Raw genomic sequence first — 16,304 nt, 5'->3', positions numbered from 1 at the left:
GATTTTTCATCCTTTTTAAGGCTAAAAAAAATATGCCATTGTCTGTATACACTTCATGTTGTTTATACATTTGCCATCAATGGACATTGGATGGTTTTTACCTTTTGGCTGTTGTGAATAATGCTGCTATGAACATAGCGTATAAATATCTGTTCAAGTCCCTGCTTTCAGTTTTTTGGGTTTATACTTAGAGTGGAATTGCTGGGTCACATAGCAATTCTATGTTCAATTGTTTGCAGACTGTCATATGTTTCCCACAGCATCTTGGAGCACGTTGATGGTGCCTTACTTTAAGGTTCAGATCAGTTATCCCACCCATCAAATGGAGTGGGATGACCAGCTGGTGCTGAGAAAGAATAGGGATGGTGGCTCATAATTTTAGAAGTGTGACTGGAAGGGGTTAGGTAGAGTCCTTATCTCAAAATCAAGTGGTAAAATAAGCATGGAATTATTTATATAGATTGTGAAGTACTGGTCAATTTTTTCAAATCAACATTTCTTGAGGTTTTATTTATACGTGACTTGAGATTTCGGTGACACTGCTGGAAATGCTAGTGAAGATGAAAATTCCCAAATGGATTTGTCCATGGGAGTGATTAATTTTTAAATGAATGATAAAATTTGGTTCATATAAATGTGAAATTGGGGAAGTGGTGCATTGTTAAAGCAAGAATTTTTTACAATAATATTTTTGAGTAAAAATGTAATACGTGTATTTCTACACATATTTTAGGGTGAAAGCATGCCATAAATAACTGTATAAAAATAAGAACAAAAAAACAGTCTACTGCCAACCTAAATATATACAAACATCTCTATGTACACATGAAAACAGACGCCAGATGTACACCCATCGGGAAGGTTGGAGAGGGGAATCCTAGCTTGTTGGATGAACTAAGCTCTAAAATCTCTCTCATCTCAGAAATCCTCAAACGATTATGATCACTCACAGTCAGTATTACCCTTTGGAGGAAAAATAACCACTTGGGGGTTTTGGTATCCAAAACATAATCTTCCTTTTCCCAGAGCCCAGCGTGTTTCAACACTTTACTCTGTCAGTGAACGGAAATGTTTTCTTTGCCTCTTTTAACATTTATTCATCAAAACCAAGTTGAGCCAACTTGGAAAGTAGTGTTCTGTGTTATCACCCTCACACCATAGCTTGCATTCACTTGCTAAGTATGGGGAGTCTTACAAACAAGATATTGGCTACTCCTCACCACAGACTACACAGAAGTTATATTTGATTCCACCTGACAGTTCCGAGAGAACAAGAAACTTGTCTCAGGCCATCATCCAGCAAGAGACGGAGTTAGGATTCGGAACCGAGTCTGTCTTTCTCCAAAGCCCACAATGATTCCACTACTCCAGGTGCCTGAGAGCGTGTTTCTATTCCCTCTGCCTTTAGTTGCAATTTCTAAAATTTTTAAATCCTTGTTTGCAATTAGCAATAAGCATAGCAAGCTCAAAACTGTATGTGTTGATAATTTTGAGATAGACTGTTTTTATTCCCTTCAAAAATCTTTCCTTTCCCCCCTTTTTCTGTTCTTGTTTTTACTTTCTCTCTTCTTACTCTGAGCTTTAGAGATATCTGCCATAATAATCCCCCCCCCCCCGCTCTCTCTTACACACACACACACACACACACACACACACACACACACACACAGACATCCCGCCCCCCGCCTCCCCCTGCCATATCCTGCAATTTCAGAATTCTGCCAGCCACATGTCTTCCTTCATATATAAATTGCAATAAACACAGAGCCTTTGTACTTCCAGTGGGTGAAGACTTATTTGAAAGGTTCTCCGGGAAGTAAGGAAGCAGCACAGCTGCACACTGCCAGTCCTCACAGAGCCCTGGATCAATGTGCACCGCAGTGGCCCTCTGGTATCCCCCAAATGGGCAAAGGCTAGTCTCTGTTCTGGTTATGACTCAACTTCTCTTTGACTCTTCCTCTTTCTCAGCCTGCTTCTCTTCCTACTCTCAGGTTCTCTTTATTGTTGCCTTTGCTTCTACAGCCTTTCCTCAACGTCCAGGCTAATGGGCAGGGCAGAGGCTCACCCTGGGGTATTTTTCCCAAGATAAGAAATCTGATTGGATCCTTGTTCTTGCCATCCAAAATGAAGCCTCTCTATTGGGCACAGGACCCATGGACCGCCTGACAGTGCCGGCCTATTTTATGTCCTACCATGGATAGGGCCAAGTCCCTGATCCCGTCAGGTAGGAGAGCCAGAAGGAAGGGACTGAGGCTGCTTTCTCCCAAAACCGCTGCAGGCTAGTTACGGGTTAATTGAAGCACGTGTTAATTGAGTAACGCTCCTCTAGGTTAATTATAAATATCAGCAAGAGAAAACAGTGGCACAGGTCATTTTTTTCTGAATTATATTTCTGAAAAATAAATAAAAGGTAACAAAACTCTCACATGGTTAGAAAATTCAAATAGTTTATCATTCATTTACTGCACTTGAGTATAAGAAGGAGAAAAAAATTTAGTTTGGGCAAATAAATGAAATCATCCTAAATATGTAGTGAGAACCTAGTGAAAGACTGCAGAGATTTGGTGAATACATCATTGTCAAGGACTAGAGCAGCACTGTCCAATAGGAAACAGAAATAATGCAAACCACGTAGTAACTTTCAGTGATCTAGTATATATTAAAACATACAAAACAAAAACAACAGGCGAAATCAATTTTAATAACGTGCTGTTTTCTTTAATCTGCATAAAATCTTTATTTTACTTATGTGATCTGTATAAACTACATTAAATATTTACATGCATTCAATATACAAAACTATTAAGGTATTTTAAATTCTTCTTTCATACGATGTCTTAGAAATCCTGTATGTGTTACAACACAGTTCAGACTAGCCACAGTTCAAGCACTCAGTAGCCACATAGGGTTAATGGCTCTCATATTGGACAGATAGGGCTAGAGCCTTAAGTGAATAAATGACCATCCTACAATTAGCCAACAACCTGGAACTCTAACTCACTCACAAAACTTCCCACAGTGATGCCAAATATTAATATTTCTAATTTCTTACTTCTCCTGATTCCAGCTCCTGCTCCCTTTGCCAACTGACCCTGCTCCCTTTGTGAATGATCCTATTGTAGAGACATCTATCAGGACCCGTGTCCTCAGAAATTATCCCAAAGGCTTTAGAGACAAGAAATAAAAACAATGTATATATTAGAAATGGATTTTGGGGGAGAGAAGAGGGAGGATAAGCAATTAATAATAAAAAAAAAAGATTAAAGAGGAAGAGAGAAAATGGAATGTTTTGAAAAACAGAAAGGATAGCAGATCAAAAAGAGAAGCCAAAAAATAGGAGAAGAATGAGGAACAAGAAGATGGAGAAAATTAGGATGGAAGGCAAAAGAAAGGAATGAAGACAAAAAGAAGGAAGAAAATAAAATTTATAAACTAAAAGGGGAGTTGCAAAGGGAAAAGAGTAGAGGAGGAAAGGGGAAAGTCTGAATTTCTCATCCAGGTGCCAATATCACTATTATAATTTTATTAATGAAACTTTATTAATGAATTGTTTGGTATTTCTCTTAGACCAAGTTATAGAGAGACTCAAACCTGTAAGACACATTAGCATGAGGAATCTCCCTGGATTTCCTTTTTTTGCCTCCAAACCACATGCTGTTATTTTGACTCAATATGAGGATAATGAAATTAACTAATTTAATTCTAGTGGTTCTTTATATAAAAAAGGAAAAGAGAATTTTATCTGTGATATTTGCTACCAGCTACTTCCCAATTTATTATTTCCCCATTTGCCATTTTGCTATGCAAATCTTTGCTTGTTTTAACATAGAACTGTTTCCAGTTTTTATGTAGTAAAATTTTGTCTTTTCTGATTTTATTTAAACTGAGAAAGCCCAGACTAGACTAAACTAGACTAAACATAATTAGCAGCTTAGCTCCAGTTCCACATTTGGTGGCATAAGATAATGAAGGTAATAATAATAACAGCAGTAATAATAATGACATGATCATCATCATAGCTAGCATTTGTTTTTGCTTTGTGCCAGGCACTGTTCTATGCACATTACATACTAACTCATTTCATTCTCCCAACAACAGTATGAGACTGGGTGTGGGGAGGGTGTGTGTTCTCTCCTCAATCTTAGGAAGAGGGGCTTCAACAGAACCGCTTGGAAAGCTTGCCATGTGAACTCTGCAGTTTGGGGGACATATTATGACTAGGCTTTAATTTATACATGGAAATCTAAAGATCTTGGCTAGCTACTCCAAGGGTGCATTTTGCAAATAATGAAACTTAGGCTTAGAAAGGTTAAGTGACTTATCCAAAGTCACTCACAAAGAAGGGAGCCAGAATTGGAACCCAGATTCAGAATCAGAGACTATTTACCCATTCTGCCATATTTCCTCTAGTTTACCTGTGAAAACATTATTTTCATTACAAAAAATTTGTTCATACTTTGACCTGAATTCTTCATCTCCCAACATGGCAGAAGACTCCACCAATACAATTTCAACTTCCTCCCAGCCTTCTTAAAACCACTTCAGAGATCATATATAATCTAATTTCTCTTCTTAAAATCTTGAATTTGATAGGGAAACTTTAATTGAGTTTATGCCTCCAGTTAAGGATATTTTTCAGATTTGCAAGATGTAATGAGTTGAACTCTGTCCCCAAAATTCATTCGCTGAAGTCCTGAACCCAGAACCTCAGAATGTGACCTTATTTGGAAATAGAATCATTGTGGGTATTATTAGTTAAGATTAGGTAATTAGGGTGGGCCCTAATCCAATGACTAGTGTCTTTATAAAGAAGGGAAATTTGGAGAGAGGCAGGCATAGAGGGAAGATGATGTAGAGATACAGGAAAAGCCCAGGCCAGGTGGCTCAGTTGGTTAGAGCATCATCCTATACACCAAAAGGTTGCAGTTTCAATTTCCAGTCAGGGCACATACCTAGGCTGCGGGTTTGAGCCCCAGTCAGGGTGAGTACAGGAGAAAATCAACCAATGTTCCTTTCTTTCTTTCTTTCTTTCTTTCTTTCTTTCTTTCTTTCTTTCTTTCTTTCTTTCTTTCTTTCTTTCTTTCTTTCTTTCTTTCTTTCTTTCTTTCTTTTCTTTCTTTCTTTCTTTCTTTCTTTCTTTCTTTCTTTCTTTCTTTCTTTCTTTCTTTCTTTCTTTCTTTCTTTCTTTCTTCCTTCCTTCCTTCCTTCCTTCCTTCCTTCCTTCCTTTCTTTCTTTCTTTCTTTCTTTCTTTCTTTCTTTCTTTCTTTCTTTCTTTCTTTCTTTCTTTCTTTCTCTCTCTCTCTCTCTCTCTCTCTCTCTCTCTCTCTCTCTCTCTCTCTCTCCCTCTCTCCCTCACCCTTCCTCTCTCTTTATCTAAAATCAATAAAAATATATCCTCTGGTGAGGATTAAAAAAAGAGTAACACAGGGAAAGATAACTCTCTATAAGTTAAGAAGAAGAGACCTTTAATTGCTCTTCTCTCCCATTCAGAAGCAACCAACCCTGCCATCACCTTGATTCTAGCCTCCAGACTGTCAGCCAACAAATTTCTATTGTTTTGGCCACTTAGGTTGCAGAGCTTCAGCATATCAGCCCTAGCAAACTAAGACACAAGTGGTGCTGAGCAACTGAAACTTGGTTATGCAATACTGAGGTTCAATACAGCACACGCAATCATCCTGGAAAAACAAGAAAATCCAGTTCCGTTTGCAACTTCCATTACACAACAAGAGCTTTTGTGCATTTCTAGCATATATTTCATGGTTTTAATTTGGTTTCCACTATTATTCCTTATAAAAGTTTAAATGATGACTTTCCTTCATCCCTAGGTTCTAACTCCATACCTTGTATTTCAAGAGCCTTGACAAAATGATCTTAATCTAACTTTCCATGCTTACATCTCACTGTCATTTTTCAAAAACTTCATGGTTCAGTCAAATTGACACACCAGTCTCAAAATAGGCCTGGGTATTCCTATCTTTTTTCTTCTTCATCTCTCTACTTAGGATGACCTTTATATTCTTCATCACACATAGAAAAATCCAAAATTAATGTCTTCCATCAAGACCCAGTGAAAAAAACATTATTTCTAAGGTTTTCTTCACTCACTCTAAATGGTCTCTGAACTTCAGTTGTATATTTTTGTTTTGTTGATCTTTATTTTAGTTATCTGGATACATATAACATCCTCTGTTTGACTCTAAGTTTCTTATGACAAGAAGCAACTAGTATATGTATGTGTTATTTAGGTTTCTCTTCCCAGAAGTGGAGACGGAGACAAGAGCTTTGTGTGAAGATAATTTGTTTGACGATTTAATCTCAGGGCTTTAGAGCAAGGGAGCTAAGAAGAATGAAACAAGGAAGAGAAAGCCAATCCAAAAGCGAGTTATTGATCTGGTTAATCCTATGAGTAAGTAAGGCTCAATTCTGTTGGGGACTCTTTGAGAAATGGTGTAGACTATGCCTCATTTATTTTTCTTTTATTATGGTGGACTTTTTAAAATATTGAGGTATAACTGACATATACCATTATATTAGTTTCAGCTGTACAGCGTAATTATTTGATATATGTATATATTGTGAAATGATCACCACAATAAGTCTAGCTAAACTTCCATCACTGGACTATGCCTCATTTTTTTTTACCCAAAAAATAAAAGAGAGGAATATGTAAATGGTTAAGGATCTCCTCAGGGGATATCTATGGCACTGCTAGGTTTGTGCCTATACCAGAATGGTTGAACAAGCTTCTAGAAACATCCTGTACAGTGGTCTTAGTGAAGCCACAGGACAGAAAGCGAGAGGTACAGGGGGCAGTTATGACAAGGGGCTGTCAGGCTACACCTGCCCAGAGTTGGCTGCCAAAGCAAAAGGGTAGGCAGAATATTTGATGAGTAAGACAAATGTCTGGTCAAATAAATCTGGAAGTAAATATCTGATAGAGCCCATTTCTTGCATTGCTCCCATCTTCCCATGCCCTATTTTATTTTATTTTATTTTATTTTATTTTATTTAAATATATTTTATTGATTTTTTACAGAGAGGAAGGGAGAGAGATAGAGAGTTAGAAACATCGATGAGAGAGAAACATCGATCAGCTGCCTCCTGCACATCTCCTACTGGGGATGTGCCCGCAACCCAGGTACATGCCCTTGACCGGAATCGAACCCGGGACCTTTCAGTCCGCAAGCCGACGTTCTATCCACTGAGCCAAACCGGTCTCGGCCCCATGCCCTATTTTAATAGATCCCCAAAGGGAACTAGTATAGAAGCAGAACACACTGACTACATTCCTCCTCTGGCCCAAAGAACAAAGGCTCTCCTACATGCCAGCTCAGACAACCAGAATCCCAACAAGACCTCCCGCCATGGAAAACCAGACTCAGAATTTCCATTTGACCTGAGATGCAACAAACTCTTGGCTTGGGTTCCCCCAGATGCAGACCCTGAGACAAGTATTCAACTACAGGTCGTTTATTTCAGAGCTGATCCCAGGAAACACCCTTGGAGGAATGAGACAAGAATAAAAGGTAACCCAATAAGGAATGCTTTACCAAGTTTTCTCCCATGGAAGATCAGAATTCTATGTCACTGGGGAACTCAGGGAGAGTGTAAAGGACACTCCCAGATTTATCCCCCCAAATGGGCGAGAAAATTGTACTTACCTGCCAATTCTTCCTCTGACATTGATTAAGCATTGATTAAGGGCTGCTTCCAAGGACAACCTCCATCACTTCTGAATTGCCCATTTTGTGGACTAAGTGTGTTCTCATGGCCAGCAAGAAAGCCCATCAGGCAGAGTCTCCAGCATTACTAATATGCAGCTTTCAACACATAGAAGAAAACGCTAAGTGGAAGTGAAAAACGCACCAACAGCTATACCAACCCAGGTACAGGTGTACTGGTAAAAGGCATGGAGTTCTCTAACATTAACCCCAGCACACAGGAACATATATCATTGAAGTTCTTTAAATAGGTGCTTCTTTTAATTACATGATAAATTCAATGAATTCCGTTGTAGAAAAAAAAACAAGTAAATCCCTCATATGTTAGAAATTGACTTTATATCAAAATTATATCATTTCATTCATTTTTATTACCATGAATAAATGGTGAACAGGGGCCTGAAAGTACACATTTTTGTTTATTTTATAAATTCAAAATTATGTTTAGGTTTGTGTTGATGCAAAATAAAGGCATTGTTGGAACTTCCAAAAGCAGCAAGTGAAAGGGGGAACATATTTAGATGTATGTGTGATCTATTTCTTTTGCTTGGTACATCAACTTAATTCGAATGGATGCTCTTAGGTTCGCCCAAAAAAGTCCATGTTTGCTCTTCTCCTTCGGCCATTCCAAGTAAGTTCGCTGTGCCATGAGAGTTTTGAGTTTGTGATAGCTGCTAGGAATAGAATACATTGGAATGGATTCCAGCAAGATCAGGATTAAGTTATTAGATCCTTCATGAAAGAGATTGTGGTGGGCAAAGTAGAGTTCATAATGGCACCACTCGCTCTGAACAAAGTTGGGAGACAAAACAAAGATGGACTTGTAACTTTTCTCAATGCAGTTTATGATATTTTCCACAATGCTCTTGCCAGGAACAAAGTTTCTCTCATGCAGACAAATCCGTATATCTTCTTTTTCTAGGTTTGGTAGTAATTCATTCTTCACCCAGGCAGAATCGTGTCCACTATATGAAATAAAGGCATGGAACTGAAGAGTTCTTTGGAGTTTGTGTAAAGGTGTGTTCCTGGCCCTGTGTCGGGTCTGGGTCCACTGACACACCATCCTGAGATACCAGGGCAGATCGAAATAGACACAGAGGACAGTCACGGCGACAGCCAACACCAGCCCAGTGACCCCAATGGTGGCAATCAGCAGAGCTGTGTTGCAGGATAATGGAGACACATGAAAGTCCTTTAGTAGGGTTCCCTTATAGCTTTCTGGATAGTCACACTTATAAGAGTCAGGCCAACCCTCTACCACTTCACTGGAAACTTGGCCTATACTTCGGATAAATTCTCTGAGCTCACATGTACATTGGAATGGATTGTTTCCTGCATTTATGGACCTAATCTTCTGGCAGCTCTGGAAGAAATGAGCTGATGGGTGGGAAATTGAATTATAGTCAATGATCAGTACAGAGAGGCTGCTGAAGGAATCACATCCAGGAAGGTGGGCTAAAGAATTGGAAGCAACATTGAGTTCTTGTAAAGCTTCCAGATGAATGAGATTTTCAGGGATACTTGTTATTCTATTACTGTGAAGATCAAGAACCCTGAGCCTGGGAGGTAAACATCTGAAAACAGAGTCAGTGAGTATATTTGAAGACATATTTAAACTTAATAAACTTATAGTCCAAGAGCAATATTCTTCATTTTCATCATAGCTTAGAGAATTCTGGCTAATGTCTAATTGTTGTAGAGACTTCATCTCCTTGGTCATATGAACTATATTTGCAAATTTTTTTAATTGATTCATTTGTAAACTAAGTGTCTCCAACCTAGTCAAGGTTCCACAATTGTTAAAAACCATGTCTGTTAAGAGATTATTGGAAAAATCCAAATGCAGAAATGGGCTCATTTGGGATGGGCAAACCATGTGGACCATATGTGTACCAGACACTGTGAAATTCTGGATGTTCATATTTGAAAAGATTTTATAGATGTAACTCTGTGGCAAACTAAACATCTCACTGACAACTTGGTGTATAGACAAGGCCTTCAGTGAGGTGTCAGAATAATCAAAATCTCTGACCTGAAGGCGACCTTGTAGTTTCACATTTGAAATTGAGAAATACTCTATGCTTGTATGCCAAACCAACTGGAACATTGTAATGAAAGAATGCCAGGTTGTTTCAATGTTGTTTAAAGTAAGATTTGATATCCTTGAATTATTTTGAAGTTTTGACAGAACACTTAGGAAATAAGAATGTCCATTATCATCTAGCACACATTTGATATTAGACAGTTCCAGACTTACTGCCGTGCTGACTGACACATCCAAAGCAAAGTGGGATTCCTTTCCTGCGGGGAAAACAATGTGCAGACTCTCTGTGTTAAGGTCTTGAAGGCTCTCGGGGTCTTCTTTTTCCCCATAAAGGTCTCCTAAGACTAGTAAAACCTTATTGATATGCAAATGAGCAATTGGTAGCACACTAGACTTTTGTAGCTGTGTGGCACTCAAACCCAGAAATTCTAGTTGAGACATGTTGCCAAACTCTTTGCAAATGGGCAGGGCATCAAATGCATTAAATGAGAGGTCTAAGTGCTTGAGGTTCACAGTATGGTGGCAAGAAATCTTCTCCAACTCGTTGTGGGACAAATCCAAATACTCCAGTTCCTGGTTAAATTTGAAAACGCTCATGTCAAGATACTGGATTCTATTATGAGAAATTCTCAAGACCCTCAGCTTGGATAGTAATAGGATGTCAGAAGCCTGAAGCTCAGATATATCATTTTGTGATAGATCTAAGATTGTTGTTTTCAAGGATAAGTCTTTAGGAACATGGGTGAGACCTCCCTTTGATCTGTCAACTAAAAATTCACTTTCCTCGGATAACTGGATTTTGATCTCAAGTATTAACATGAAGATGATGACAAAATGGAAGATGGTAGAATTAGTTTTAGTCATTTTGTAGCGCTAGATGTTCCTGAGGATAGTTGCTATTCTTCAGAGCATCTTGATATAGATACAGATCCTAGAAAAAAAAATCCACATTAAATGATTGCATTAAATTGGGCATGGTTGATATTAAACATTTTTTTACTAGAGACTCGTAACATGTAGGCTACCTTTTTTGGAGTCATATAACTTAAAACCAGGGAAATACACATATCAATACATAATTATCCTGCCTCTATGGTGTAATGGCTTGAAAGGTGCCCCCTCCCAATAGATATGTCCACCTCCGAACCATGACATAATCTCCAGAAACTATGAATGTTATCTTATTGGGAGGGGGGGGAGGCGGGGAATGGTCTTTGCAGGGACAATTAAGGATCTTGAGATCATACTAGAATATCCAGAGGGTCCTTAAATCAATGACAAGTGTCCTTATAAGAGAAAGGCAGAGGGGTATTTGACAGGGACAGAAGAGCAAATAACAGAGACACATTGGAGAAGGCCATATGAAGACAGAGGCAGAGATGGAGTGAAACAGCCACAAGTCAATGAATGATGATAGCTATCAGAAGCTGGAAGAGGCCCTAGAGAAAGTACAGTCCTGCTGACACCTTGATTTTGGACTTCTGGTCTCCAGAACCCTGAGAAAATAAATTTTTGTTGTTTGAAGCTACGAAATTTATGGTAATTTGTTACAGCAGCCACAGGAAACTAATACAGATGGTTTTAGATATTCACAAAGTCGTCTGACCCTAACCCTACCAAGATTATTTAGAAGTTGAGCTAGGTGTACACAGCTGGTGTACTTTCTACCTTTGCCATATATTTTCCGATGGATTTCTTAAGCGTTTTCTTCCCATGTGGTTGAATTCAGACCCCTTTTATATTACCTTTTTAAATTTACTCATGGCTTGGTGCCTATCTTTGGTCTTACTCAGAAGGTAATTAGATCATAATAAACAGCCTTTCAGAGAAGCCATTTATTTACTCAATCAGTATTTATTGACAACCTATTGGCCATCTTTTAGGAACTGGAGATAAAGCAGTGAACAAGGAAAAATTCCAATTATCAAGGAGCTTATTATCTAGTGGGGAGACAGAAAATAAACAACTAAATGCTAAATATAATTTCATGTAGTAATAAGTGCTATATAGAAAAATAAAACAGGGTAATTAATCAAGAGTAATGGCAGGCATAAGAAGGAAGAACATTTTACTCTTTGTAGCAGCCATGGATGTCCCTGGAGAACATTATGCAAAGTGAAATACATCAGTTAGAGAAAGACAAGTACTATATGATTTTACTCATATGTGGAATTTAATGAACAAACTTTACTACCAAGCAAAATTCAGACAGACTCAGATAGAGAATAGGCAGACAGCTCTGGTGCATGATGGGGAGGGGTGGAGGAGGGGGGGAGGAGAATGAAGTGAATGAGTAATCTATGGGAAGAGCTGGGTGGAAAGCATTTCTGGAGAAGAAGAAGGCAAGTGGAAGGGTCCTGAGATGGAAGTGAGACTGACTTGTCTGAGGCATGGTGAGGACGTCAATGTTAGCATGGAGTGAGCAGGATGAGAGGACTCAGGGCCAAGGTTGCACAGTGTGTAGATCATTGCCAGGAGTTGGGGTTCTATTATGAGAGTGATGAGGGGGCAGTGAGCGGAGAAAGGTTTTGAGGATGGGAGAAGTTTCCTCCTCTTACATTCATTCATCCAGTGTGTATTTATTCCTATGACGTGTTTTGTTCTAGGTTATGATTATTGCATTAGTTATCAACCCACTATAGCTCAGATTATTTTGTAACCACCATTCCAATGGCACATGAGACAGAGGGAGCTGTGTTGAGATGAACCCGAGAGAGTAATACACCTCTCACCCACATTTTGAGCTGATGCTACATGGCTACACAGATCTTGCAAGGATCTTATTCAAAATCCTTAGACAAGGAAGTCATCAGTATCAACAAAGCACCAAATTCCTCTTTATATATCCTCTCATATCTCCCAGTGGGCACAGTTGACCCCCTGAATCCTTGTATTCTGCATTCATCGATTCAACCAATCACAGACCAAAATTTTCTAAAAAAAAAAAATGTTATATTATTGCTGATATGTACTATGTTCTTGGTCTAAGATGGTTGCATCTCTACTGAACGTGTACAGACTTATTTTCCTGTCATTATTCCCTCAACAATATAACAACTATTTACATAGCATTAACACTGTTTTAGGTATTAAAAGTAATTTAGAGATGATTTAAAGTATATGAAAGGATGTGCTTAGGTTATATGCAAATACTGCACCATCCTATATAATAAAAGGCTAATATGCAAATTGTCCCCTCAACCGAGAGTTTGACCAGGAGTGTGACCATCCACGGCCCCTCTCCCCGGCCAGCTCCACCCCTGATTGGCCCTCCCACCCCGATTGGGGCAGGCCGGCCAGACCCCACCCATGCAGGAATTCATGCACTGGGCCTCTAGTTTTATATAGGAGACTTAAGCATCCAATGGTTTTGGTACCATCCCCCATGAGCACCAAAGTTTGTATCAAGTCCCAGGTATAATCCTGCATTGCAAACGCTCCCCAAGCTAGATGTGCAGATGCATCTGGTTTTGAAACATTGCTTGGACTTACCTTTTTGTAGAGGTGCTCAATGATCCCGTGTTATCCTGATTTCTCCTAATATAGGAGAAGGCATGGTACCATCCCCTCCATCACTACTCACGGAGACTCTGTGCAAGGAAGGGGACACACACATTAAAATGCATGTTAAAAGTAAACATGGAATTTTTATGGTGTTGGTTATATTTGTCTGAAAGTCCCAGAAATTTCCCCATTCTTCCTCCCAGCTTCCTGAAAGAGCTACTCACATGAAAAGAAGTACTTAAATGAGCACCAAAATGATACTTGATATTGCCTGGGCCAGTGCCTGATATTTCAAAACAGAGCCATCTGGTAAAAGTAAGTCGAAGTACAAGTGGTTTGGGTTTAAGGCTCAAGTGGGGTCCTTACTTATTCTCAAGCCTGAATTCAAATCTGGGATCTTTCTACCTTCTGGCCAACTCCACAGCTCAAAGAAGCAGTGATGAATACAGTCGGGCATGATATACAGAAAGTGACCGAGAGATGAGGGTCAGAGGCAGAACCCCATGCATGGACAGGAGGGCTCCGTGCGCAGTGGACCCACCACGAGCAAGACCAGAGGTGTCCTCATTTCATTAACAACAGTCATCACCATAAAGATTTACATTTATATGACTGTCTATCCCCAAGCATTTAATGAGAGCATGGCTTCAGCTTTATATCTAGCAAAATTAATTGACTCCGCTATCTTCTATTTGCCCAACTTCCATTTTGCCTTTCCAATTATAATCACTAATTTGAAGTACTCAGTTGGTGAAACCATCTTTATTCCTGTAATTAAAGAGGCAAAGTATTGTACAGATGAGCAACTGAGTCTTAGGTACTTACAGGATCTTTCTATTTTATATACCAAACTAGCTAAATCAGTGAAAAATCAATATTTTTTAATCAAAGTCCTAATAACCAGCACTGAATCTCCTATATATTAGAACCCCAAAACTAGTTTACTACCAAATAGAATAGTTACTTGCTAAGTTGATTAGTAAAAGGATGCTTCAATTTGAAAGTATAAAAGTAAGATCTATCTATGTCAACTTACGTGATTATGGTAAGTTTAGCCTCCCACTATACGATGATGCAACAGTACATTTGAATTGCCTTTGTTTGGAGACTTTGGGGGCATCAAATCAGGACGTTGACTTGTCTTAACAGATGATACCCCCACCGTTCAGCCCACTGAGTTTAGTTCGCAAATACTGAGTCAGTCTTCTCTGCACCAGGCCAACAAGGCATTAACCACAGGTTAAAAGAGTCAGAGCCAGTTCAAAGGCTCTTCTGCTTTGTTTCCTATGTGGTATTGTGAACTTTGGCTTTTTTCACTTTCACCTCTTTTGATCAAATTGGGTGAAGCCTGGGAAACATTTTTGAAACATACAATTCCACCTGACGAGGAGCACCGCGGAACAGCTTCTGTGGTCGGAGTAACTAGAAAAGAATAGCTTGTGGGAACAGCCCAGAGAACAAACGAAAATACAGTACGGCAGCACTGCCTCCAGGAGCACTTCCTCTCCGTCCCATTTTCCTCAGCATTCTCATTGCAAGAGGTGGGTGGAGAGGGACGGGATAAAGAGCAGGGTCACCTGAAGTCCACAGCTAGCAGCTCCGTAAGAAAATCATGAGAAAATGTGTGTGACCCAAACCCTCATCTTCCAACTCAAATATATCTTTGGCAAGCAAATCATGCTTGAGCTGAGATCTTATTCAAGAAAAAGCAAACATACATACATACATACAAAAACCCTTTCTCTGACTTAGGATAAGGACCTGAATAACAAATGCTCGTTCAAACCACAGTAAGTACATATCAGAAATAACGCACTTAGGTAAACACCCAGGACTTCATCATAGAGCCTGAGATTTTGGTGTTCCATAACTGGTTATGTCATTATTTTATTTTATAGAATTAAAAGAAAATGTATCACTTACCAAAGCAATCTGCCCGTCTATCTTGTTGTCACTCTGAAGGAAATTCAAGTACTTCCTCAAATATTTAGTTCACTGGTCACCGGATTTAATGTTGGAGGCAGAGCTCTGTTGTGCCATCTATTGAATCACATTGAAATTACATTACACAGTAAGTGTAAACGCATTTTCTCCTATTCACACGTGGAATATGGACTGTGGGTTAATTGATAGACCAGTATTAAAATAGAATCACATCTTTGTGGCTCTATTTCACTACAATCAACTCACCATTAAAATGAAGGAGGTGGCGTTAATAATCCACAGATCATTATTGGCTGAATCCAAAATACTTATCTTTGTAGCCAGCAGGTGGGGGTGGGAATGCTAGTCTGGGTGTATTTCGGGTGCTTTGCTTTTCTCCTTGCCTTCTGATTGGTCCACTATTAAAAGAAAGTGGAAAGAGGTAGGAGTCAAGGTCAAAGTTTTGCTTAAACTCATTCATAAAGGGAAAGAACATTCATGGGCTAATATAAAATGAGTGCTAATTGTGTCTTTTTTGACAAATTGGTTTTCAGAGAATCTAGTGATCAAATTCTTTTCCATTGATATGTTCAAACTTTCTTCAAAAGGTGATTTTTAAAAATTTCCATGTGAAAAACATGATATCTAACAATCTCTTTTCTCAAATAATGTTATAAACCCTTGCTTTGGGTTGTTGTCAGCACACTCAAGGATCCAATCTGATAGCTCCATTCTTGTCTTTAAAGTAAAAACAAAATAACAGAGCAAAAATGGTCAACTAAAGCTAAGAAATGTTAGCTGGATTTCTCTGAACTTGCCTTCATCCTAGTATTGCATTATGTCCAGTCACAAACTGGGCACAATTCTTTGCTGTAATCACCTTTTCTACCACAATGAGCAAGGCCAACTTCCCTAAACTAAGAACCTTGGGATTGGTCGATTTCATAGATGAAAGGTGATATCTCCTTATTGTTTAGTTTTCATTTATTATAAACTAGAGGCCCGGTGCACAAAAATTTGTGCACTCGGCGGGGAGGGGGGTCCCTCAGCCCGGCCTGTGCCCTCTAGCAGTCTGGGACCCCTCGGGAGATAACGACCTGCTGGCTTA

General features: G+C 39.1%; 1 protein-coding gene across 2 annotated transcripts; it reads right to left on the bottom strand.

Annotated features, from left to right (window-relative positions):
- Nucleotides 1–8,045: 8,045 nt before the first annotated feature.
- TLR1 (toll like receptor 1) lies at nt 8,046–15,253 on the bottom strand. Of its 2 annotated transcripts, none has more exons than XM_059673352.1 (3): nt 15,197–15,253; nt 13,247–13,359; nt 8,046–10,681 (listed from the first exon to the last, which is right to left on the bottom strand). In XM_059673352.1, exon 3 carries the CDS (start codon nt 10,631–10,633, stop codon nt 8,243–8,245), a length of 2,391 nt encoding a protein of 796 aa, XP_059529335.1. In that variant the 5' UTR covers nt 10,634–10,681; nt 13,247–13,359; nt 15,197–15,253; the 3' UTR covers nt 8,046–8,242. The 2 variants fall into 2 exon arrangements, with proteins under 2 accessions (XP_059529335.1, XP_059529344.1); XM_059673361.1 differs by having other exon boundaries at nt 8,046–10,700; nt 13,262–13,359.
- Nucleotides 15,254–16,304: the final 1,051 nt, after the last annotated feature.

The sequence above is a fragment of the Myotis daubentonii genome, chromosome 1 (assembly GCF_963259705.1).
Source record: "Myotis daubentonii chromosome 1, mMyoDau2.1, whole genome shotgun sequence".
Classification (NCBI taxonomy): domain Eukaryota; kingdom Metazoa; phylum Chordata; class Mammalia; order Chiroptera; family Vespertilionidae; genus Myotis; species Myotis daubentonii.
This window is presented reverse-complemented; position numbering and strand designations above follow the sequence as displayed.

Bases quoted from the DNA above. Each gene is read 5' to 3' on its own strand.
- TLR1 (XM_059673352.1), bottom strand. From the start codon at position 10,633: ATGACTAAAACTAATTCTACCATCTTCCATTTTGTCATCATCTTCATG.